The 23,854-nt window shown below is 38.3% G+C and overlaps 4 protein-coding genes and 2 pseudogenes across 5 annotated transcripts; 3 read left to right on the top strand and 3 right to left on the bottom strand.

The window, feature by feature from the left end:
- Positions 1 to 2,722: 2,722 nt before the first annotated feature.
- On the top strand, positions 2,723 to 5,347 carry LOC103414541 (acidic leucine-rich nuclear phosphoprotein 32-related protein 1-like). Its single transcript, XM_008352917.4, has 2 exons — positions 2,723 to 3,416; positions 4,648 to 5,347. Exons 1-2 carry the CDS (start codon positions 3,027 to 3,029, stop codon positions 4,885 to 4,887), a joined length of 630 nt encoding a protein of 209 aa, XP_008351139.2. The 5' UTR covers positions 2,723 to 3,026; the 3' UTR covers positions 4,888 to 5,347.
- Positions 5,348 to 7,872: 2,525 nt separating this feature from the next.
- Positions 7,873 to 12,492, top strand: LOC103452661 (protein REDUCED WALL ACETYLATION 2-like). 2 transcript variants are annotated; one of them, XM_008392194.4, is made up of 16 exons: positions 7,873 to 8,416; positions 8,570 to 8,661; positions 8,834 to 8,971; positions 9,054 to 9,110; positions 9,205 to 9,277; positions 9,525 to 9,683; positions 9,870 to 10,019; positions 10,110 to 10,365; positions 10,451 to 10,566; positions 10,731 to 10,817; positions 10,888 to 10,976; positions 11,067 to 11,129; positions 11,351 to 11,407; positions 11,606 to 11,702; positions 11,777 to 11,935; positions 12,087 to 12,492. In XM_008392194.4, exons 1-16 carry the CDS (start codon positions 8,384 to 8,386, stop codon positions 12,090 to 12,092), a joined length of 1,632 nt encoding a protein of 543 aa, XP_008390416.2. In that variant the 5' UTR covers positions 7,873 to 8,383; the 3' UTR covers positions 12,093 to 12,492. The 2 variants fall into 2 exon arrangements, with proteins under 2 accessions (XP_008390416.2, XP_008390415.2); XM_008392193.4 differs by having other exon boundaries at positions 8,064 to 8,416; positions 8,831 to 8,971.
- Positions 12,493 to 12,934: 442 nt separating this feature from the next.
- LOC103452660 (uncharacterized) lies at positions 12,935 to 15,126 on the bottom strand. The gene is made up of 3 exons (XM_008392192.4): positions 14,994 to 15,126; positions 13,836 to 13,966; positions 12,935 to 13,496 (listed from the first exon to the last, which is right to left on the bottom strand). The coding sequence occupies exons 2-3, from the start codon at positions 13,931 to 13,933 to the stop codon at positions 13,250 to 13,252; spliced, it is 345 nt and encodes a 114-aa protein (XP_008390414.1). The 5' UTR covers positions 13,934 to 13,966; positions 14,994 to 15,126; the 3' UTR covers positions 12,935 to 13,249.
- An 84-nt stretch (positions 15,127 to 15,210) lies between these two features.
- Positions 15,211 to 17,904, top strand: LOC103452659 (pentatricopeptide repeat-containing protein At3g48810). Its single transcript, XM_008392191.4, has one exon. The coding sequence runs from the start codon at positions 15,426 to 15,428 to the stop codon at positions 17,427 to 17,429; it is 2,004 nt and encodes a 667-aa protein (XP_008390413.2). The 5' UTR covers positions 15,211 to 15,425; the 3' UTR covers positions 17,430 to 17,904.
- A 250-nt stretch (positions 17,905 to 18,154) lies between these two features.
- On the bottom strand, positions 18,155 to 19,584 carry LOC103452698 (desiccation-related protein PCC13-62-like; annotated as a pseudogene).
- Positions 19,585 to 21,614: 2,030 nt separating this feature from the next.
- Positions 21,615 to 23,059, bottom strand: LOC103414551 (desiccation-related protein PCC13-62-like; annotated as a pseudogene).
- Between the last annotated feature and the right edge of the window lie 795 nt (positions 23,060 to 23,854).

The following is a 23,854-nucleotide window of genomic DNA, read 5'->3' as shown; positions in this document are numbered from 1 at the left end:
ATTTTATCGATTAATCAATTTAATTTCGCCGACGAACCCAACATATCTCTGCAAATTCCAACAAGTTAATTATATATACTAACATATTCACAACCTACATATCTGATATCTTTATATCTAAGAAATAATCAAGAAATTAATATTGATATTAATCAAAGGGTACAACCACAAAAGAGAAAGAAGAAGCAAAGCATACAGGCCAAGGCAAAAGACTCCACCACAGTTATCAACGTCCACACCACATCATCGAGTATCGAGAAGCTGAACCCTCCGACGCTCTGCAAGTTCAAACTCCACCCAGAAGTGAAGTACGAGAGGTCGAATATTCCGGTCCACGACCACCGGAATATTCCTAACCAGGGCATGGAGAAATCGAAATCCAGCCAGCTGAAAGCCGAGGAGTACCACCTCGCTGCGCACATGAGGAATCAATATATGATCTCTCAAGTATTTCTTTGTGCTGGCGGAGAGCTCTCTGGCACATTCATAACACAAAGTTGGACTTGGAGGAATAGTAAATGGGACATATATCATATATTAGATGCTTTTTATATATAATTATTTATTTATCTGGGTCAAGGGAAATATGGTTAATTGGGTAAATATCTATCAAGTACACGTGTTCCAGCTATGATTAGCTGACTAGATTAATTGGGTGGTGTCCCGACAGGATCAGTGAATTATATTCGTTCATCGTACATTATATAATCAGTTTTTATCAGGTACTGTTTGTGTTTAATTTAAAATAAAAATATTTAAAATAATTTCTGACTACACGATGTACAATAAACGGATATGATTAATGGATTCCCGAGACCCTCACAAAGAGGAGTCGGCAAGGATCCTGGTTCGGGTGGTGACAAGCATTTGATGTGGGGTTACGTTACATACGTACCAATCTTAACATATAGTTACATAGATTCTACGCTTGTGTTCTAAATGCCCGGGAATGTAGTTTTCATTTGCATCTTTTTCAAAGAGATAAAATGAAAATAGTTCCTAGCCATACACGGTAAATGCTCTCACGGTATGCTACATGCAATTTTGCATGGACGGACGTGAGTTTAATTACAAAAGTATAAGAATCGAATTATTGTCGTGAATACTGGTGAAATATGCACACAAAAAAAAGAGCTTAACCTCATAATAAACTAATAATTATTTACTGTTTTTAAATAAAAGAAGTTTTACGATGAGTTTTATTTTATTGTTTTTTCTTCAAATAAACCGAAGAATTACTATACAATTTGAATCCATTCTTTATCCACCATACCCTGTCATTCTCAGTCTCAACAGTATTCCACCTAACTTTTATTTTATTTTAGTCTATTTTTTTAATTTTTTTTTCTTTACTTGACAAAGAAATTTGAAATTCCCCCTTGATCGGGTTTGAATGGCCGGGGACATTTTATCCAAAAACCTTCCCTTATAAAGAAACCAATCTCATTGATTTTAAACTTTGATGGTTAATTTTTTTTTTCAAACAACCAAAAACGCTTGTAAAACAATTTAATAACAAATGTTAAAATTACCAAAGAGCAATGATATTTAAAAAAAAAAAGCATTTCCTGTCATAATATCTTCACTATTAATTATTCTAGTGTTTAGTCTTTTCGTCGTGTGTTTATGTGGCTATGACCAAAGCAACAATTAAAATTTTGGCCATGTTTCCACAAAAAAGCCAAATTATGCAATTATTAATTAGTTTGGCATGATTTTGCAAGCTAGAAAAAGGACACCAACATGTGCCTCGTTGGGCCTCTATGTCTAGTAAGGTGTAAACCTAAAGAGACTAACAAGCGACATCATCCACCAAAGTTTACCAAAAGTTCAATAACACATGAAAAACATTGAGTGATATAATGTAAATGCCCAAAATGTAATTTGCAATTATTAGCCAAACGATAATATATGATTTTTCATAAACAACAACATGAAGACCAAGTGTCATTCATATATAACTCCACCTATGTTGAGTTGAATAAAGCTATAGTGTAGTTGCAGGTGGTCTTGCCTAGAGTGTTCTAGTCCTCCATTGAGATTAGGAGATCGGTGGATTCTATTCTTGAATTAGTGTTGGTTTTGTTTGTGCCGCGTTTGGTTGATGAAGTGGTCTCGTCTTCGAGAGATGATTTTGTGGTCTCATTTTTCAACTGTGATTTTATGTGATCTTGCTCTCCGGTTATGACGTTATGTGGGCTTGCTCATCAGTGAAGATCGGTATGTGCATTGTTATAGGTTTGTTACATCTATCGTTCTTGTAACAAATTTGTATTAGTGCACTTGTACCTGTGGTAGTCGCGTATAAATTTTTAATTAATTGCTTATTTGTATAAATTCACTTCAAATCAATTCGTTGGTCACTAAAATAATATATCTAATTGACATCTTTGTGTTTATTTATGATGATCAATAAAATACCGCTGCCAAAAAGCTTCCTCAACTACGAAGTTGTGGTCAACAAAATTATTACCCTATGTCGGTTAATGTACACACTCCGCCAGTCCCCCAATTCCGGCCCCTAAAAAGAAACAACGAGAAGAAGGTGGGGCCTACACATCTTATGATCCACTGAAAATAATGGGCCGTATTTTTGGGTCTTCACACATCAATCAAGAACCTTGATCCAACCTGGCCCAATAACATGGGCCCAGAATCTGGAGAACCCGAAGAGAAACCCTAACCCTAGTGACCTCAGACTACGCCCTCCCTTGCACGTGACAAATCATCTAATTACCTTATTACCTAAGCGAATATGAAGCGCCGCAGGAAACCCTATTAGAACAGAAGTACAAGTTGGCTCACCAGGACCGTCCGATTTTCCGCCACGTCACCTGTCCGCGTGAACCCGCGTTTCAGTGGCTCAGATCGCTGGTTGCAGAGCTACTGCTAGAGCGAACCAAGCAGCTCCTCTCTCGTCCCTCCCTCCCTCTATCTCACTCCCTCTCCCAAATCCAATCCCAATTCGTTTCCTTGAGAACAGAAAGGGGAGATTTTCTCTGCAAATTTGTGTGAGCTTGGAGAGGATGAAGGCTATGGAGGAAGTTGTGGAGGAAAACGAGGTTAAGCCTTTGACCGCCGAGCAATTGGAGCTCTACGAGTCGCAGTCCCAGTCTGAGTCCGAGTCCGAGTCCGACGACAGCGTAGACGAAGAGGAGGAGGACGCCGACGAGGATGAGGACGACGACGACGACGACGATGCGGATGACGACGAAGAGGACGACGATGACGAAGAAGAGGACGACGACGACGATGTTCAGGAGGTCGTACAGTCGTCTGGTGGCCCTCCGATTCACTCGGTAGACGACGAAGACGATGAGGACGAGGACGACGAAGGCGGTGAAGGCGGTGACGACGATGACGATGGCGAGGGAGATGACGACGACGACGATGATGAGGGCGAGCCTGATGAAGAGGTAATCAACTCAAACTTTACCTTTTCCCGAATTTTCTATTTTTTATTATTTAGTTTTGGTGTGGATTCAACAGATCTGGTCATTTTTATATGTTTTTGTTGTGTTTATGTGAAGAAATAATTTTTGATATTATTTAATCTGATTTTCCTAGCGTTCTGGTCCCGGAATTCAAGGTAGATTTGAATTTTCTTCTGGTTTTTTTCTATATTTTTTTTAATTGTAATTAGATTTGAAATATTTTTCTGTGATCTGTTAGTCTGTAGATTTGCAGTTCGCATTTATAATTTGCAGTCAAGCACGTAGCTATAGTGTTTATTACTTTTTATTTTTCTAAATATTTATTTTTCATGTAGCAAAATTTAGAGAAAAGTCCTCCATCGGATTTTCTTTTAGCTTTTTCATCTGTGCCTCTGCTAAGACTTGTCATAAAACTTTTTGAAATTATTCTTTAAACCTTTTATTAATTTGGCTTCTTTGTTGTTTGTTGATTTCATCCTTTATTTTGATTAGATTAAAGCCGGCTGCTTTGAGGTTTTCCTTTTTCCCTTCTGTAAATTTGGCATGTAGTTTCTTGTTGATGTGGCTACTGTTTACTTTTAAATCGAAAAGATTTTCGGCCTAAACCCCGTCTGTGATTACTTTTCTTCGCTGACATATGTTGAGGGCGAGCGTTGAACGTAACAGAAATGTTAATGAGATCGAGTCGTGGAAACAGGATCAGGATCCTCTCCTGAGCTAAGGATGAGGATCCTCCTCATCAATTGGTGTAGGCTGTCGGATGAAAATCCAACGGCTACAAACAGGGGGTCCTTTTAAAGTTATAATAATTGTAGCCGTTGGATTTTCATCCAACGGCTCATATCCCTTGATGAGGAGGATCCTCATCCTTAGCTCAGGAGAGGATCCTGGTATGTGGAAACAGTCTCTTTGTAAAGAAAAGGGTAATGTTGTGTATAATAGATGTTTACCAGACCCTTGCAAAGCGAGGAGCCTTATAGGCATGAGGTTTCCCTGACGTCTACTTTTTGTAGTTACCCGGTGTCTGCATTTGACAGCGACAAGCCTTACGGATCTCTGAGCTGTGTTTACGTCTACTTTAATTGTTATTCCTTTATTGCGATTGTTTGAATGGTGGCTTATGTTATCAATTCATTTGTTCATTGTGGATGGTTCTGTTTTGTTATGGTATCTGATGGTTAAACAGTGGCTGACATATTTTGAAAATCTGTAGGATGAGCTAGGAACTGAGTACCTCGTCCGCCCGGTAGGTCGTGCTGAGGATGAGGAAGATGCGAGTGATTTTGAGCCTGAAGAGAATGGAGACGATGAAGATGTTGAAGATGGAGACGAGGGCGATGATGCTGGTGGGAAGGTGGAGGCTCCCCCAAAGAGAAAGAGATCGGACAAAGATGACTCAGACGATGACGACGATGATGGAGGAGAGGATGACGAGAGACCCTCCAAACGATAGGGGTTAGAGTACCGACCATTAACACATAGGTCATTCGCTCTCTCATAAACTCATCGTCCCGTTTGTAGAAAGAAGGATAGGATGATTTCGGAATTCTGTGGCGCTGTTGTTCTTGCTGTAGTAGTATGAAGGTGGAGTAAATTTCGTAGGTTTACAAGAAGCTTGTCATATCTTGTTAATGCTTAGTTGATGTCAGTCAGTCAATGTGTTGAGGAACTTGAAAGAGGTTGGTTTTAGAGAAGTTAATGTAAGTTTTAAGGAACTTGATTAAGCTTGTAGCCTTTTCAGTATTCTCCTTTTGTTATCTGGTAGGGTTGGTTGCAGGATTACTAGGGTAGGACCCTTTGAACAATTCAATTTTGGTTGGTTGAAAACTCGGAAGTTTGGTAAATCAACATCCGATGATGATTGATTCTATTTTTATATAATGGTGGAATGGAATGAGATACTTTCTTGGGTACTCGGTATTCGGGACTCTGGATATTTTGACTGTTGGATTATTCTAAAAATATAAAATTTAATATTTAACGGTTAAAATGTAACATTCCACATCGTTTAGGGGAGTTGATATTTTAAGTGTTATATGTATATTCCCATCTCTACCTAGCACGAGGTCTTTTGGGAGCTCATTGGCTTAGGTTTCCATCGGAACTCGAAGTTAAGTGAGTTATTACGAGAGCAATCCCAGGATGGGTGATCCATTGGGAAGTTCTTGTGTGAGTTCTCAAAAACAAAACTGTGAGGGCGTAGTTGTTGCCCAAAGCGGACAATATCGTGCTACGGCAGAATCAGGCTCGGGATGTGACAATTTGGTATCATAGTCAATCCCTAGCAGGAAGTATGCTGATGAGAACATCGGGTCCACTGGGAAGTTCTCGTGTGAGTTCCTAGAAACAAAACCGTCAGGGCATAGTTGTGGCCCAAAACGGACAATATCGTGCTACAGCGGAGTCGGGCCCGAGATGTGATGGGGGGCCGTGTCGGATGTGACAATTTGGTATCGGAGCCAATGTTTGGTCGGAAATGTGCTGACGAGAACATCAGGCCCATAAGAGGAGTATATTGTAACATTCCACATCGTCCAAGGGAGTGAATCCTCTAAGTCTTATATATATATATTCTCATCTCTACTTAGCACGAAGTCTTTTGGGAGCTTATTGGTTTCGGGTTCTATCGGAACTCCGAAGTTAAGCGAGTTCGCCCGAGAGCAATCCTAGGATGGGTGATTCATTGAAAAGTTTTTGTGTGAGTTTCCAGAAACAAAACCGTGAGAGCATGGTTGAGGCCCAAAGTAGATAATATCGTGCTACTGTGAAGTCGGACCAGGAATATGATAGAGGCCCAGACCAGGATATGACATAAAACATCTGAACTATCTTAATACTCCAGAGCACCAAATTTTTTTTGTGAAATTGAAGGATCAATCCCCACCTAATTCATGCACTCTCAAGTTTTTGCACTTCACTTTTAAATAAAAAAATGGAAAATCAATGAACAGAAAATACTGGCGTCTATCTCTGGTGCGACCTCTTCGTCCACTCATTTCAAAATGCTAAATAATTTTTAAATGCAGATTTAAATTCTTGGAGCATCAATAACACGTTCTATTTTATTTTGGTAGATTAATTGTTGGGCGAGGTGAGGGCCTTTGCATCAGCAAACTCTGGTCGAAGCAAACTCTTCAAAATCTGCCGACAAAATTTATCAGACCAAATAAAATAGAAAAATGCAAAGTAATAAAAACACGGTGTTATCTACACATTATTTTTATTGCTTACACAAGCATTGCTTACTACTTCTCGAATGGAAACGAAGATTTAGGATGGTCAGTTGTTAGAATCATAGGAAAGGGATTCTCTCCAGATTATTTATTCCTAATTCACCAAATCAGGGGATCTGTGCCGTTGAAAATTGATCAATCGACTGAAGTTATTATAACTTTTAAAATGAACCCTATTTGTAATCGTTTGATTAAATTTCAAAGACACGAATCCTCTAATTTGGTAGATTAAGAGAAAGGGATCCAAAGAGGACCCCTTTCGAGAATCATACAATCAAATTTGTATTAAAATGTGTTTTAACAATGTTATTTTAGATCATATTGCTTAAAAAACCTCTCTCTGAATTATAAAAGTATAAAAATAGGATAGACTATATAAAAAGAAAATGATAGGACAATTTTGATAGGTGGGGGTAGACCCCAAAATTGGAAATATTATTTATAAGCAATAAGGTCCCATAACTATTCCATTTACTTGCATCAAGTATCATTCTCAAACTAAATAGATAATAGAATTTTGTGGATATTGCCCAATTTACAAGATTGGATGTTACAAGTTTGGTGTTGCATCTCTCTCTCTCTCTCTCTCTCTCTCTCTCTCTCTCTCTCTCTATTTTAAATTGAAGACATATATTATCCCTCATTTATTCCAAATAAGGCAACCAATACAAAAGAATGAAATTTAGGGTCCATTTGAAAATCTTGTTTTCAATCCGATCCATCTGAAAATTCTCTCCTAGCTCATTCGGTGCAATGTAAAATCAAATCTAGATCAAATTTGATAGACTACGTCAACCAGTATGTTTCTGGTGTGGTTTAATAATCGAAGATTAATGGGGTGGATTTTATTGATTTAAGTTGTGCATTGTTAATTTTTGTTTGTTGTTTAGTTATCGTTGTAGTTTGCAGTAATTATAGAAGCTCAATATGAGTTGTTCGACCTCATTCTAGGTGAGTTTGGTCAATATGAGGTCGATTTGGTAGTTCTCCACCAGAGTAATGAAGGTGAGTGGATCGAGTTTGGTACACCTACTACTAAACAGTGTTTGTGTTATAAAAAAATGTTTGTGATATAATTTGCAGCCTTGATATCTTTGTTTACAATGTTTGTACAGAAGCATGACGTTTTTCATATCATGATTGTTTTAAGAGTTTTTATTTCTTGCATGATAAGAGTTTTCATCTCTCGTATGATCTTACAACAATGAACACTGCCATCACTTTTAACATTATTATTACACGTTTAGGCAGAATCCATAAAAATCAGAACTGAGAACCGTGGATCCACATCCACACCGTCGGATCCAAATCCAACGCCCCATAAAAAACGAAGGTCTATCCCCATTAAGTTGAAATTAATGACACGATTTAAATAACAGTTAAAAGAAATGGCGCTATCACAAAAAATGGAAAAAAAAAAAAAAAAAAAAAAATTCTAACCATATATGGTTGTCTCTCTCTCACGGCGTCTCTGTTCCCCACTCGTTTCCCACCTTCTCCTTCCCTCCGACGCTCTCTCTCTCTCTCTCTCTCTCTTTCTCTCTCTCTCCTCTCTCCTCTCGCTTTCTCTCTCTAAATTGAATACTCTGCAGTGCGGCGTATATTACCACACAGACATTGCATTTCGTCCTCCAGATTCAGCAGCTGATCGAATCCGATCTGTGAAATGCTTGCTCATTGATCCCTCCTCTCAGTCCGATCCGCTGCTTTCCAAAGATGATGATCTTTAGCCCTGTAACTGCCGCCCAGGTACTCGATTCCTCAGCTTCTACTGTTTTCTTCCAGATCTTGCTCGAATTCGGGCCCTTGCTTCCCGAATTTGTGTAATTTTGTCAATGATTTAGGTATAAAGTGGTGAATTTTGTTGAAAGATAGTGAGGATTTAGTTCCTTGTGGTTTCAGGTTTCATTCTTGCTCGGAGTTATTCCGATAATCGCAGCTTGGATTTATGCCGAGTTCTTGGAGTACAAGAAGAATTCACTTTCTTCCAAATTGTGAGTTGAACAATTTCACTTTAGCTCAGTTAATTTATATGTATTGAAGCATTGCAACACTGAAAGCTCGAACTTCGTATGTATATCTATGTGTAAGTATTTGCGTATGTGAGTGATAGAAATGAGCTTGTTCGGGTTTGTGCTGAGTGAGATTGGTTTTTGACATTAGCAGGTACTCCGAGGTGAATTTGGTTGAATTGGAAAAAGAGGTGGTTAAAGAGGATGATAGAGCTGTTTTGTTGGAGGGAGGAGGTCTACAATCCGCCTCCCCGAAAGCTCGAATTCCATCTGGCTATTCGCCTATTTTCAGGTTTCTAAATGATACTCTTTGGGCTCTGAGTTGTTGGTTAATGATTGCTTAAGCCATGTGCTTACGGTTAATATGTGTTTAGGTTCATGTTGATGGATTCGTCTTTCTTGCTTGATAATCGGCTGACGCTTAGGGCAATGTAAGTGAATTTTTTCATGGGTTGAATAAAATGTGTATTCATTTTTAGTGTATCAGAATGATGACCTTTGCCTCTCTTTGTGTCTCTCTTACAGATCTGAATTTAGTATCCTGTTAGCGTACTTATACTTATGCGATCGTACGGATTTCTTCAATGCATCAACAAAGGTGATATTGATAACTTAGTCATAGTATATTTACATTTCAGTCTTCATTATTAGCAATGTTTAGTGTTCGACGAAGCAATGTCACTGCACAAGTATTTGATTGAAAAACACTAGAATTTAAATGGTAAAACACGAAAACAAAATAACAAAGAAAGTAATAGGGAAGTCCATCTATTTTTTCATTTAATTTTTTTTATATCTTTCTATATTGAGAGCCTTATATTCTTGAACGTCATCTGTTTGTGCAGAGTTACAATCGGGATCTTTTCATATTTCTATACTTCCTTCTCATCATAGTTTCAGCAATGACTTCTTTCACGGTACATAATGAGAAGTCTCCGTTAACCGGGAAAGCCATACTTTATTTGAATAGGCATCAAACTGAGGAGTGGAAAGGCTGGATGCAGGTTGGTCATTTTGCAATCTTTTATGACAAATGCTTGTCTATGTGCATTTCATTGGTACCAATGTTCAATGTATAAACCGTTAGGTCTTTAAGTATGTTCACAATCCATGCTTCTGTCATAGAGAATAATAATACTAGGCATCTGGCTTTCCATTGAGGTCTTACTCTTCTTTGCTCTATGTTACAGGTGTTATTTTTGTTGTACCACTATTTTGCTGCAACAGAAATTTATAATGCAATTCGAGTATTTATTGCTGCATATGTCTGGATGACTGGATTTGGAAACTTTTCTTATTATTATGTCCGCAAAGATTTCAGCCTAGCAAGGTTTGCACAGGTATGGGGTTTCCTAGATCTCTAAGATTGCGTGGGTGAGTTTGCCATATTTAGTGTATATATAACTCAACTCATTCCTTTTTATGTGTAGATGATGTGGCGGCTTAATTTCTTGGTACTTTTTTGCTGTGTTATCCTTAACAACAGTTACGTGCTGTACTACATCTGTCCAATGCACACTCTATTCACTCTTATGGTTTATGGGGCACTTGGTATTATGAACAAATACAATGAAACTGGGTCAGTGATAGCTGTGAAAATCGCCGGTTGCTTCTTGGTTGTTATCTTGGTGTGGGAAATACCTGGAGTGTTTGAATTGCTTTGGTGGCCATTTACATTCCTCCTTGGTAAGTAACTGGTACAGCTTTATTTACCATGTCAAACATTGCAGACTACTGACCCAAATTGCCAAATTGCTAAACAAATTTGCAGGCTACACAGATCCTGCGAAACCTGGTTTACCCCTCTTGCATGAATGGCATTTCCGCTCAGGCCTGGATCGATATATATGGATAATTGGAATGATTTATGCTTATTATCATCCAACTGTAAGGCTTGATAAAAATCCCATCCATTTACACCCATTTTCCAGTCCAATTTTGTCTTTGGTGTATTTTTTGTACTTGACTGGTGGATTTAATATGAGAGCTTCTGTTTAGGTTTTGTCATTCTTTTGAGTCAGTAGCTAACCAATTGGCAAATATCTTTATAGGTTGAAAGATGGATGGAGAAACTGGAGGAATCAGAATGGAAGCGTAAAACATCAATCAAATCAGCAGTTTCCTTGATAGCCTTAATGGTATTATGACTATCATATTCAGGAAAATCCCGCTTCTTAAACATTGATCTCTAACAGTCTGAATTTCCAGGTGGGATATCTATGGTTTGAGTATATATACAAGATGGACAAGCTTACTTACAATAAATATCATCCCTATACCTCATGGATTCCAATAACGTATGGTATCTCTCCTTGAATGTTTTAACAAATTGGACTGTATGTAACTTATCCTATTGACTAATATAGCATCTTGTTCTTGTTTACCAGGGTCTACATATGTTTGCGAAATGTCACACAACAATTCCGCAGCTACTCTTTAACCCTTTTTGCGTGAGTGGCCGTCTTGTGATATCTCTGTTTTAATCTATCTAATCTCACGTGTTAGAGTTGTATCATTTGCTTTGGACAGCATTCGGTTTAACTTTGAAAGATTGTGGTAGCTGTAGTTGTTTTAGTTTTGGTTAAAAGTTATGCTTTATCTGTAATTCTTAAAGATTCTTTGATATTGAAAACATTTTTTCCCCCTCCTTACATTGTCTTTGGTTTACCAGGTGGCTTGGAAAGATCACACTGGAGACTTACATCTTGCAATTCCACGTCTGGTTAAGGTAAGCTTATAGTTGTTCCTGCAGCACGTTTAAGGTTTCACTAATAAGACCGGCTTTGCAAATTTTTTAAGCACCTTCTGTTAGCAAATATTTGGTCAATGAGAACTGGTGGCACATTGTATACGTATTTCCTGATTACGTACATACACATATGTATTCAGATACCTTTCTTACTCTGGTTTCTGTGAGAATTTGCAGGTCAAGTACCCCTGATGCTCAGCCGAAGTTGTTGCTTTCTATGATCCCGGATTACCCAATGTTGAACTTCATGCTCACTTCTGCCATATACGTTGCTGTAAGTAAAGGACGTTAATTGCTGTAATCCGAAGATACTCTTTTTCTCATTGTTGAAACTTTGCTATATTGCAGATCTCTTGCAGGCTCTTCGACCTGACAAATACTTTGAAAATAGCATTTGTACCCAGTAAAGATAACAAGCGCCTCGTCTCCAACATAGTTACAGCCACAGCAGTTTCATGTGGATTATACTTCATCTCTTTTGTCTTCCTAAAAGTCCCCCAAATGATGGTAAGTTTAATGCATCTGAATTGGTTAGTTAAAGTCCGAGTCCGTTTCACATTGTTCAAAATGAGTAGTGACTTCGGGCATTTCCCTGCTTCATCTGTTCACATGGTTCTCATCTCACTCTGCAATTTTGTCGACTCTTAAAACTCCACAGGCTTGAGAATTCAAATATGTAGAAGACATAGAACACAATAAGGCCAGTTGCTTGTCAAAGTTTATGCGACACCGGAGAATACTGTTCCACTGCAAGAAATCTTGTCTCCGTAACCCAATTGGGATATCGAATCATCTGCTGCTCATCACAAATCACTCGGTTATTAATCGAATTGTAGATCATTGTATTAGTTCTTTTGTCAACATTGTATTAGCATTAGGTGTCGGGACGTACGTTGCATAGGGAAGGGTGGGTACTTAGCATTACATACTAAATATTTGGTGTTTTAAAGATTTTAAACAACTGCAAACTAATTAGGCCCTGTTTGGAATTGCTCATGTAAGTACTTTTTTTTGTTATTAAAGTTTAGGGAGAGAGGAGGCTACGCCATCTCAAGACCAGAGCATACCACAAGCTTCTTTGAAGACTACATAGGGGGTCGTAGCTTCTTTTTATTTTATTTTTATAGATCGTCCACCAATATAAATTGTCGACAACAAAGCTTGAACCTAAGCCTTAGTCTAACAAAGATGACAATTCTTACCAAACTTAACCAACCCTCCTCGTTAACCATGTAAGAAGCACTTTTACCTTTCATTATAAACAAGTCAAAATTTCTATTAAAAACTCAATGTGCTTTATGAACTCACTTCTATAACTCATAAAAGTAGTTTTTTCATCTTTTCTGCTGAAGTAAAAAACATTTTTTATTAGCAAAAAGCGCAAAAATCTCAAACAAACCCTTGGTCCTAAAGAATTCATAAATTGCACTTTGGCATGCTGTCACCGATATCTCACCCGTGAAAGGTTACTGCTGTACTCTCAACATAGCTGCCTCAACCTCAATATATAAAAAAATGATTTCATTACCTCTGTCCAACATTCAAATTGGTTAAGAAAAAAACATGTGCGACAGTAATCCAAAGAGCAAAACAGCTCCGGATACCGCCAACAAGCCTGTGTATGTTATCCTTTCAGCTAAGCAGCATTCATCGGAAAAAAAATAGCGGTGGACAAAGCCAACGACGACATTCGTTTGGTTTCAAATCGGCAGCAAAAGACTACATTGCAGGAAGCAGCAACGGGTTCAGACCTTTCTTGAAATAGTAAATAGTTAGCAGCACCAAAGGCCCCCTTTCATTCGAGACGTAGCAGATAATCCCTCAGAATATATGCACAAGGTCATATGCGAATGTCCAGAACAGCACGAATGACAAAAGCCCACCCAGAAAGCCGTCGAGTATAATCTGGCTCCAGCTATCAAAATATGAATAAACTGTAAACCCCGTCTTGGCAATGAGTCCAACTGAAGTGACGGTCATGATAAGAAAATAAAAAATAAATCCGGTGAGGCCAGTGAACCCCAAAATTCCAGCAATGACACCACCGATGATAGACATGAATGTTCGGCTGCACAAAGGACAAATGCAGACATTTTAGTATTAAGCCAGAAAGTTATAAGAACGTAATTTCTAGCATGAAAACATTTTGAAGATATCAAATCATTTGGTGTGACATCTTCCCGCATGCTATCTTATGATTCATCCAAAAGGTCATTACGCGACAGTTAAGCTAGCCTGATGTGTGATATAGTAACCGACATGAGTAAATACATGGAACTGTGATCCCTCCCAACATTTAGCAAGATAATTTATCATCGATTACAGGAGGATCGACAAGTCCACATAAGAACACATGGGAAACATAGAATAAGTTTTCATGATGGGCCATGAGGTTGTCAAAACAAACCTGTAATATATAACTTTCATGTTACTTTGCAAATTCTCAGCGTTGAGGGTTGGCACATCAAATGCGGCCTCGCTAGATTTCTTCTCAGACACACCCATACCTTTTTCTTTCTATGAGCTGAGAAATAATTCCTGAAGAAAAAGAAAAAACAAACCGACAGTCCCTCAGTTTTGTATAAAACATCACCCTAATGTCATTGGACTAAATAACTAATGCAAGTTCAATCAGGCAGCTAGTCCAAAAAAAGGCAAACCATAGCGTAATAGGGAAAAAGAACAGGAAATCAAACAGGTAAAGCTGTGGAGGAAGCAAATATACACAAAACTTTCAGAACACAGTGAATGGAACTCCTAGGCATTCACTAGACTCATAGTCATATGGCATATCTGAAATTTCCACCAGAGGGAAAATCTATAGAGTACAAGGTGAAAGACTCAAATGGGTTTGCAACTTTGCATGAAGTTCTACAATCACATAGAAGACTCGTTTCTGCTTTAAGAAATTACGATGAACTAAATTATCGAGATTTCAATGTATAAACAGCACATGACCGGCTAAAACAAGTCACACAAATTGCCAACCTTCGCGTCTGAAATCCAAATCACACGCTTGATATTTATCACTCAGCAGAAACTGAACTGGGTTCTTATAATGGCGTGTTTACTAAGGAGGAATGGAATGGGTAAAAAATGGAACTGCACGCTGTTCACGGATTCAGGTGTTTACTAATGGGTAGGAAACGATACACGGGCGGGATCCACCCTAATTCCTCCTTATAGTGATTACGAATTAGTAAACGAGCTATCAGTGTCCTGAAGATTTCTAGGTCTAAGGTTTTTCATAGTATGGGCACAGTAGAGTAACCTGACTACAAACAAGTCTATCACTAACACATCTCACATCATGAAAATTACATACCAACACAAACAGAATTATACAAACTCCAAACCATTACCCTGAACTTCTACAAATTCAAAAACCACACCCCTTTTCTGGAATTAAAATTTACAAAAAAAATTAAAATCTTGCCCCGCAAATTTCAGATTCAGTGTAATCATCGGAAATCTAGTAGTACAAGATCTGTAATTTGGAAATATATCATAAAGCTCGATGAAATCCAAAACAAAGAAATTGAAGAAATTGCAGGGATGAACTTACAGTGAGGAGCGATCGGAGGCCTCTGCTCTTCCAGTCTGCAGAGCGAATGAGCTTTGTTTGTGCGTAATTGGGTTTATGGGTCTTAGAAGGAAACCGAGTCCGAGTCGAAGTACCCAACCCGCCGATCCAGTTTACCAAATGTTTGTATTTCGCCCCGAAAGTTTAATTCGTTTCACATTTTTGCCCCTATCCTGAACCTGAAAACCCATTTCTGTCCTCCCCTTCTTCACTTGGACTGTACTTTCTTTTACTCGGACTGTAATTTCTCTGCAACCCAAACCCTAAAAACCCTTCAAATTCTTCAACTTTGATTGGATATCAAGCGTCCCAGAACACAAAAAATTGATCTTTCATTGATTAGGTTTTGAAATTTGCTTCAGCTAGGGTTTTGAAATCTCTAATTTGATGAGCAAAATTTGAGCTGGTTTTCCGATGTATTTGAAGGAAGGACGCTCCTTGCTGCTGAAAGTTCACAAACCATCAGTCCCATTTGTGCTCAATACAACAAACCCAATTCTCGGTTCAAACCCTAAACCCCAAATCGAACCCAATCAAGATCAACCCTTTCTCAAAGAGTCTGATGTGTTGCAGAGGTTGAAATCCGAGCACCATTTGGGCTCTGCGTTAGAGTATTTCAGGTCAATTGCCAATTCCAGAGCTTTTGAGCATACCCCATTGACGTACCATGCCATGATTGAGAAGCTTGGGAGGCAATGTGAGATGGATGGTGTGCAGTACTTGTTGAACCAGATGAAATTGGAGGGAGTTGGGTGCTCTGAGGAGCTGTTTATATGTGTGATCAGCTCGTATCGGCGAGCTGGGTTGGCTGAGCAGGCCTTGAAGATGTTCTATAGGATTAGGGAATTTGGGTGCAAATCCACTGTCAAGATTTACAATCACCTCTTGGATGCTCTGCTTAGCGAAAATCGGTTTCAGATGATTAACCCGATATATAGCAATATGAAGAAAGATGGGATGGAGCCAAATGTATATACTTATAACATTCTGTTGAAGGCATTGTGTAAGAATGATAGGGTTGATGGTGCTCACAAACTGCTTGTTGAAATGTCTAAGAAGGGGTGTTTGCCGGACGCAGTGAGCTATACCACTGTAGTGTCTGCATTATGTAGACTTGGGAAGGTAGAGGAAGCTAGGGAGCTTGCTGGTAGGTTTGAACCCATTGTGCCTGTTTATAATGCTTTGGTGAATGGGGTGTGCAAGGAGAACAAAATTGAGGCGGCTTTGAAGTTGTTGGTTGAAATGGTGGATAAGGGTATAAACCCTAATGTTATCACATACTCAACGATTATTAATTCACTTTCTGATACGAGGAATGTTGAGTCTGCTCTTGCAGTTTTGGCTCAAATGATTGTGAGAGGATGTAGCCCTAATGTTCACACCTTTACTTCCTTGATAAAGGGCTATTTTGTGGAAGGGAGAGTACACGAAGCTCTTGACTTGTGGAATCGGATGATTCTCGAGGAATTTAAGCCAAATATTATTGCATACACTACTCTGGTACATGGTCTCTGCACTAATGGAAAAATGGGGGATGCTGTATCTGTTTGCCATGAGATGGACAAAAATGGTTGCCCTCCAAATGTGACCACATATAGCACTCTGATTGATGGCTTTGCCAAAGTTGGTGACCTTGTTGGTGCATCTGACACTTGGAACAATATGATGAACCGTGGTTGCCGCCCTAATGTTATAGCATATACTTGCATGGTGGATGTTCTCTGTAGGAATTTTATGTTTCATCAAGCTCGTAGTCTTGTAGAAAATATGGCTGCTGAAGGTTGTCCTCCGAATACAGTTACATTTAACACATTTATCAAAGGGTTATGTGCTGATGGAAAGGTAGATTGGGCTGTCAACATGCTCGATAAAATGGAGAAAAATGGGTGTTTGCCTAACATTACAACATATAATGAGTTACTGGATGGTCTCTTCAAGGCGAACAGATTTGAAGAAGCTTATGGAATTGTTAGGGAGATAGAAGAAAGAGGGATGATGATGAATTTGGTAACTTACAATACCATTTTGAATGGTTTTTGTCATGTAGGAATGACCAAGGAGGCTATGCAGCTTTTAGGAAAGATGCTGGTAAGGGGAACGAAGCCTGATGCGATCACATATAACACGATTATATATGCCAATTGTAAGGAAGGTACGATAAGCACTGCGATTCAGCTTTTCGACAGAATTGGTGCAGAAAAGCAGTGGCGACCAGATGTAGTAGCATATACTAGTCTTGTGTGGGGGATTTGTAATTGGGTAGGTTTAGATGAGGCCATGATTTATCTAAATAAGATGGTAAGTGAAGGGATCTGCCCCAACACGGGCACATGGAATTCGTTGGTGCGGTGTTTCTTTAGCAGTTTAGGTCATTTGGGGCCAATCTACATGCTGGACGATATAGTTCGCAATCGATAAGAAAACTGAGTTAGATGCTCTTATGGAGAATCATCTATTTCTGCGATGAGCCTACAGACATGCTTACACATTAAAGTCCGGTTACCTGTGAATATCTAAAGTAGCTCCTACACTCATCCCTTGCTTCCAGAAGTCTGAGCAAGCTGTTAGTGCAGTTGTACACCTTGGAGGCCATGGAAAAATGATGCAGCAGCAATTTTCGGTCTGCACTGGAACTATTGCACTGCTTGAAACCTGATGGAGGCAAAAGCCAACGCACCATGCTCCCCAGAAATGCTGCAAGATGTCACTGATCTTTAACTCTTTTTCTTATGGCATGTCGCTTTGCGCTCTTGTTGTAGCAATGTGCTAGTGTTTTTCTGCATGTAATCTCCATAGTTTCGTACTCTTTTTTGGTCGAAAATGTAATCCGTGTTATTTGCTCACTTATGTATGAATCATGTTCGTGAGTTGTGAATAGAAAATTTTGGCTGCAGATGCAAGTATTGCAACATATCATAAGAGTGTTTTCTTCATTTTCCGTGCTGTCTACTTTGTCAAGTTCCCGTGTAACCCGTTTTTATGCGAAGAAAAATCGAAGAATTTATGCGAACAAAATGAAACCTGTAAAGATTCCTTAGATCAAATTATTTAAGAACGTGATTTATTTTTTATTTAAAAAAAAAGAAGACATTCTGAACAGGGTAAATTAAATGTCAACCAAACAAGTCCTATTTGTTCATGTTCTATTCCTTTTTCAAATAAGATTTAGCAATCCGGCCGTCAGCTCCTTTAGGGTAGATACCGCCAGTGACACGTTCATCGCCGCTACCATATACGATCCTTAGGATCTCCTCTGGAGTCCTGTCATATGCAACCGAGTACTTGTCTCCGGCGAGAATGTTGCCGCTAATTTTTCCCTCAGCGCCTATGTATTCGTGAACCACAAGGCCTTCATCTTTCAAACCTGTGCGTCCTAGCTTATTCCTTAGATCCGAAAGACGATTTGTGAACTCGGCCACTGTAATGCCATACGGTTTCACTATCAGGTTCGCGTGCTCGTATAGCAGTGCTCGAATCACTGCATCTTGCCCTGATTCCACGCCCAAAAGACCTGCAACTAGCTGAACAGGACCAACATGCACATTCAGGTTCACAATAGTATGTGATAGAGAGTAACAAATTTGGTTATGCTTTTAAGGTAACGTTCTCTCGCCAAACTTATTTTCTGGATAAATGCCAGGACTATAAGTTTGGACGATGAATCATGTTGATTCTTGTCACAATATGCGGTCGAGATTGATCACATTCTAAAACACTTATATAACATAATACTTTCAGTTCTTGGTATTGTGTTTGAAGCTTACCCTTTTGGAAGCAGCACCTTGGAGCTTAGGGCTTGCACCAACATAGCCAGTGAGACCAACATAAGGAATCAAATAGGATGCAAGGAGATAGTTGATTGAATTGGCATAAGGGTCAAATGGTGGATTTAAGGGACTCCCAAATGCAGAATCAAACACATGGGCAAATGATTCTGCACTTTAATTCAACAATGGCCTTGGGAAACCCTTCACTGTTTTCTTAATGGCTCTGCACAAGAAAACACATAATTACGTTAGAAAAACTTTCTATTATGTAGCATTTGTAAACAAGAAATGATTTGTGCACGCTCATTTTCTCCTTCAAACATCATGTTCATTTTTGTTTCCTAATTCTTCTTTGATTCATTGGATCCAAATGCTAAAAATAAAATATGTCGGATATACAGAAGTTAAAATGAAGTGTGCGGAAATCACTTCTCTAGTAAATTAAGAAAATTACGAGGAAAAATATATAGAAAATTGAACCTCAAATGTCCAACTTCTTGCCATCCAAATTGCTCGATGACATCCCTAGTGAAGTGGTCCAACTGTGCCCTTTTAGCACCAATGGGAGTTGGACCTCCTAGGGTTAAGCTCGGATCAACTGTATCCAAGCCATGCCCGAAAGCACCATACAAAAAGAACTCAGCTTCCAAATACTCTAAATTCAAAGGAAACTCCAAAAGATCGACATCCGATTGCGGGATGGAGGAGGAGTCGTGATGGTGGTCCAATATCGATTCGGAATAGCAAGATAGTGGAAGGAGGATGAGGAAGGCAGCAATGGCTGTGGCATAAGCAAATGTAGCCATGTTTGTTACAGCTTTGAGTGTGTCTTAGCAAGTGATGGACTTGTTCATCTTATATAGCATTCTGACGAGCTCATGAGTTTAATGCACATTTAAAAACAATAAGAAAAATAAGAAAGAAAAATCTGATGAGAACGTCTTTTTTTGCATGCCTGCTGGGTGTACGTGGACGACGATCGGGGATGATTCATGATCCATAAGAGATAACAACGATTTCATGTTGCAATATTTTATGTTCGACATCGTTTGGAATGAATATTAACAAATATAAATATTTAGATTTTGTATGATTAGTATGGACAATTCATTATATTCGATTTTTTATTTAGAGAAAATTGAAAGGTGGATTAGACATTAAGGAAACTTATCATTTTAGTTCTACTTTTTTAGGAGAAATGGAATTGTAAAGGCTTTATTTTTATTTTTTTATGAGTAATTTATTTTCTCCTTCCAGTTGTACACACTGTTTTCATTTTTCACTTCGGTGTACGTTATATGTAATAGGATTGTAGGTTTTCTATTCCAATCCAACTGGACACCAAACAAAGCCTTATACACATAAAATTTAACCACACCTTTGACATTCACTAATGCAGGTATGTTCCACATATATTGTATGACCAAACTTAGTTAGAGAGTGTCAGCTTAATTTTGTGTCTAAACTTAATGAGGTTGTATCATAAAATATTTTATGATACACAATAAACAAGATTTTATGAATAGGATTTAAAGATTTGTAGAATGACTTAATATCCAGAGTTAGTGATATTATATGCCATGTTGTAATTAAAATTTCACATAGTGTGATTGTGATAAGGGCACTAGACATGAGAAATATATCTCTCTCTATCGTTTCTCTACCTAAGTTTTAGGTCACAACATCGAACCCATATCAGGGTACATAAACATGATTATTTTTCACGCGTTAATAGGTTAAATAGTTAGTTCTTAGGCAGGAGATGAATCAATGAGGATCTAACCCACACAGAGTACATAAGCATGATTTTTTTCGCTGCTACAGTAAAACAATATCCGCTTGTATGCGAGCCTCTTAAATGGGAATCAAATCAATAATTTTAGCTAAAACATTTTGAATAAATAAAATAACCTAAAAGACAAATCCAAACAAAGATTTTATATGCTACCATCTATTTACATTTAATCTATGGTTTTAAACATTACACAAATTTATACAAAAGCATTTCTCACTTTCTCTGCCCACAGTTTTCTTATCCATCCTGTTTTTCCTGCACTGGTTGTTCTACCCTTCCTTGTTCCCTATCTTCTTCTCTATCATCATTGTCAGATGATTAATCCGATATATAGCAGTATGAACAACGATGGGATGGAGCCAAATGTGTATACTTGTAAGTTGTAACACTCCGTTGAAGGCATTAATTGTGTAAGAATAATAGGGAGGATGGTGCCCACAAACTGAAAAAAAAAATACGTTTTTCAAATGAAATGCTAATTCTTATGTGGCATGACGTAGAATAGCAGTAGACAGAGTTGTTGTCAAATTACTTCAAATAATTTTTAATTAATTAATAAATAATTTTTATTAAATTTTTATTGGTTTAATCTGGATTAATATCACATCTTGAAGCAAGATGAAAGGTGTGAATGTCCATCATGGATACTGTCTTCTTGACATCAATAGAAGGCGATTAGTTTTAGTAATGGATTATTTATATTTAAAACTTAAAATATAAAACAGAAATTAAGAAAAGAAAACAATGTAATAAAATAATACTTTAATTTGACATATCGGGTAGAGACCAAAACTTTAAAATTTAACATCTCCATTATCATCTGTGTTCCAATCACAATAAAAAATTTCTCGTCTTAGAGTGTTTCCTTACTGCGTTTTCTGCCGTATCTATTTTGTCAAGTTCCCTTGTAATCTGATATTATGCGAACAAAATGAAGCCTGAAACAATTCCTTAGATCAAATTATTTAAGAACACGATTTATTCTGTCTAGCTAGGAAAAAAAACTTTCTGAACAGGGTAAACTGAATGGGAATCAAACTAGTTCTATTCCTTTTTCAAATAAGATTTAGCAATCCGGCCGTCAGCTCCCTTAGGGTAGATACCGCCAGTGACACCTTCATCGCCACTACCATATACAATCCTTAATATCTCCTCTGGAGTCCTGTCATATGCAACTGAGTACTTGTCTCCGGCGAGAATGTTGCCGCTACTTCTTCCCTCAGCACCTATGTATTCGTGAACCACAAGGCCTTCATCTTTCAAACCTGTGCGTCCTAGCTTATTCCTTAGAACCGAAATACGATTTGTGAACTCAGCCACTGTAATACCATACGGTTTCACTATCAGGTTCGCGTGCTCGTATAGCAATGTTCGAATCACTGCATCTTGCCCTGATTCCACGCCCAAAAGACCTGCAACTAGATGAACAGGACCAACATGCACATTCAGTTCACGATAGTATGTGAAGAGTAACAAATTAGGTTATGCTTTTAAGGTAACGTTCTCTCGCCAGACTTATTTTTCTGGACAAATGTCAAGACTATAAATCTGGAGGATGAATCATGTTGATTCTTGTCATAATGTGAGGTCAAGATTCACATTCTAAAAACACGATAATTATCTGACATAATACTTTCAATTCATGGTATTGTGTTTGAAGCTTACTCTTTTGGAAGTAGCCCCTTGGAGCTTAGGGCTTGCACCAACATAGCCAGTGAGACCAACTTAAGGAATCAAATAGGATGCAAGGAGATAGTTGATTGAATTGGTCAAGTGGTGGATTTAAGGGACTCCCAAATGCAGAATCAAACACATGAGCAAATGATTCTGCACTTAAATTCAACAATGGCCTTGGGAAACCCTCAACAGTTTTCTTAATGGCTCTGCACAATAAAAAGCATATAATTATGTTAGAAAAGCTTTCTAATTATGTAGCATTTGTAAAAGAAAAATGATTTATGCACGCTCATTTCTCCTTCTATATACATCTTGTTATTTTTGTTTCCTAATTATTTTTTTATCCATCGGATCTAAATGCTAAAAATAAACATGGTTGGATATACAAAAGTTAAAAAGAAGTGTGTGGAAATCACTTCTCTCGTAAATTATGAAAATTACGGGGGAAAATATGGATAGAAGATTGAACCTCAAGTGTCTACTTCTTGCCATCCAAATTGCTCGATGACATCCCTGGTGAACTGGTCCAAATGTTCCCTTTTAGCACCAATGGGAGTTGGACCTCCTAGGGTTAGGCTCGGATCAACTGTATCCAAGCCTTGCCCGAAAGCACCATACAAAAGAACTCAGCTTCCAAATACTCTAAATTCAATGGAAACTCCAGAAGATCGACATCCGATTGCGGGACAGTGGAGGATCTATCGATCGTGATGGTGGTGGTGGTCCAATATCGATTCGGAAGAGCAAGATAGTGGGAGGAGGATGAGGAAGGCAGCAATGGCGATGGTGGCACAAACAAATGTAGCCATGTTTGATACAGCTTTGAGCCCTTGAGTGTGTCTCAGTAAGTGATGGACTTGTTCATTTATATAGCATTCTGTTGAGCTCATGAGTTCAATGCACATTTAAAATAAAGAAAAAAAAAGAAAGAAAAATCTCATGAGAACGTCTGTCTTTCCTTGCATGGTGGGTGTACGTGGCTGATAATCGGGGGATGATTTTGTTGTGCTAGGATAGCATCAAACCCGTTGGAACCAACTCAAGCTAACCCACAGGAAATATATCAAATGGAATGCAAGAACAAAATATAAAAGACATCAAGATTTTAACAAGATTCCTCAACAGTTAGTGTAACTGGAGTACGTCCTCGGAGCAGTAGGAGCTCACCCAATAATCCACTATCAACCAAATGGGAGTTTACAAAGTGTTGGCAAGCTCACAACCCAAAACCCCAATACAACCAATAGCTCTCACACACCAAAGAAACAAATAGAGAGAAATATAATGAATAATTTCCTCTCTATACAAAGCTCAAAGCTATTATAACAACAATTACCTTGGTGGATGATTACTAATCAAAGAGAGGAGCACTTTCTTCTTCTCTTCAAAGAGGGGCTGTTGCACTTCTATTTTTTCTTCTTTGTTTTTCTGGTGCACTCTACAACTACCTTCATAAAATGCTTTCTACTTTCTGCACCTTTTACAACTCTCCTTCTGTTTCTCTCATTTCCAAAAAGGCAACAAGTGGGGGGACGAAAGCTGAATTTTCTACCTTTGAAAAGCCAAAGCAAAGGTAAACATAATCATTTGTCTCCTCATAATGA

The sequence above is a fragment of the Malus domestica genome, chromosome 13 (assembly GCF_042453785.1).
Source record: "Malus domestica chromosome 13, GDT2T_hap1".
NCBI lineage: Eukaryota > Viridiplantae > Streptophyta > Magnoliopsida > Rosales > Rosaceae > Malus > Malus domestica.
Note: the sequence above shows the minus strand (reverse complement) of the source record. Positions and strands in the feature narration are given on the sequence as shown.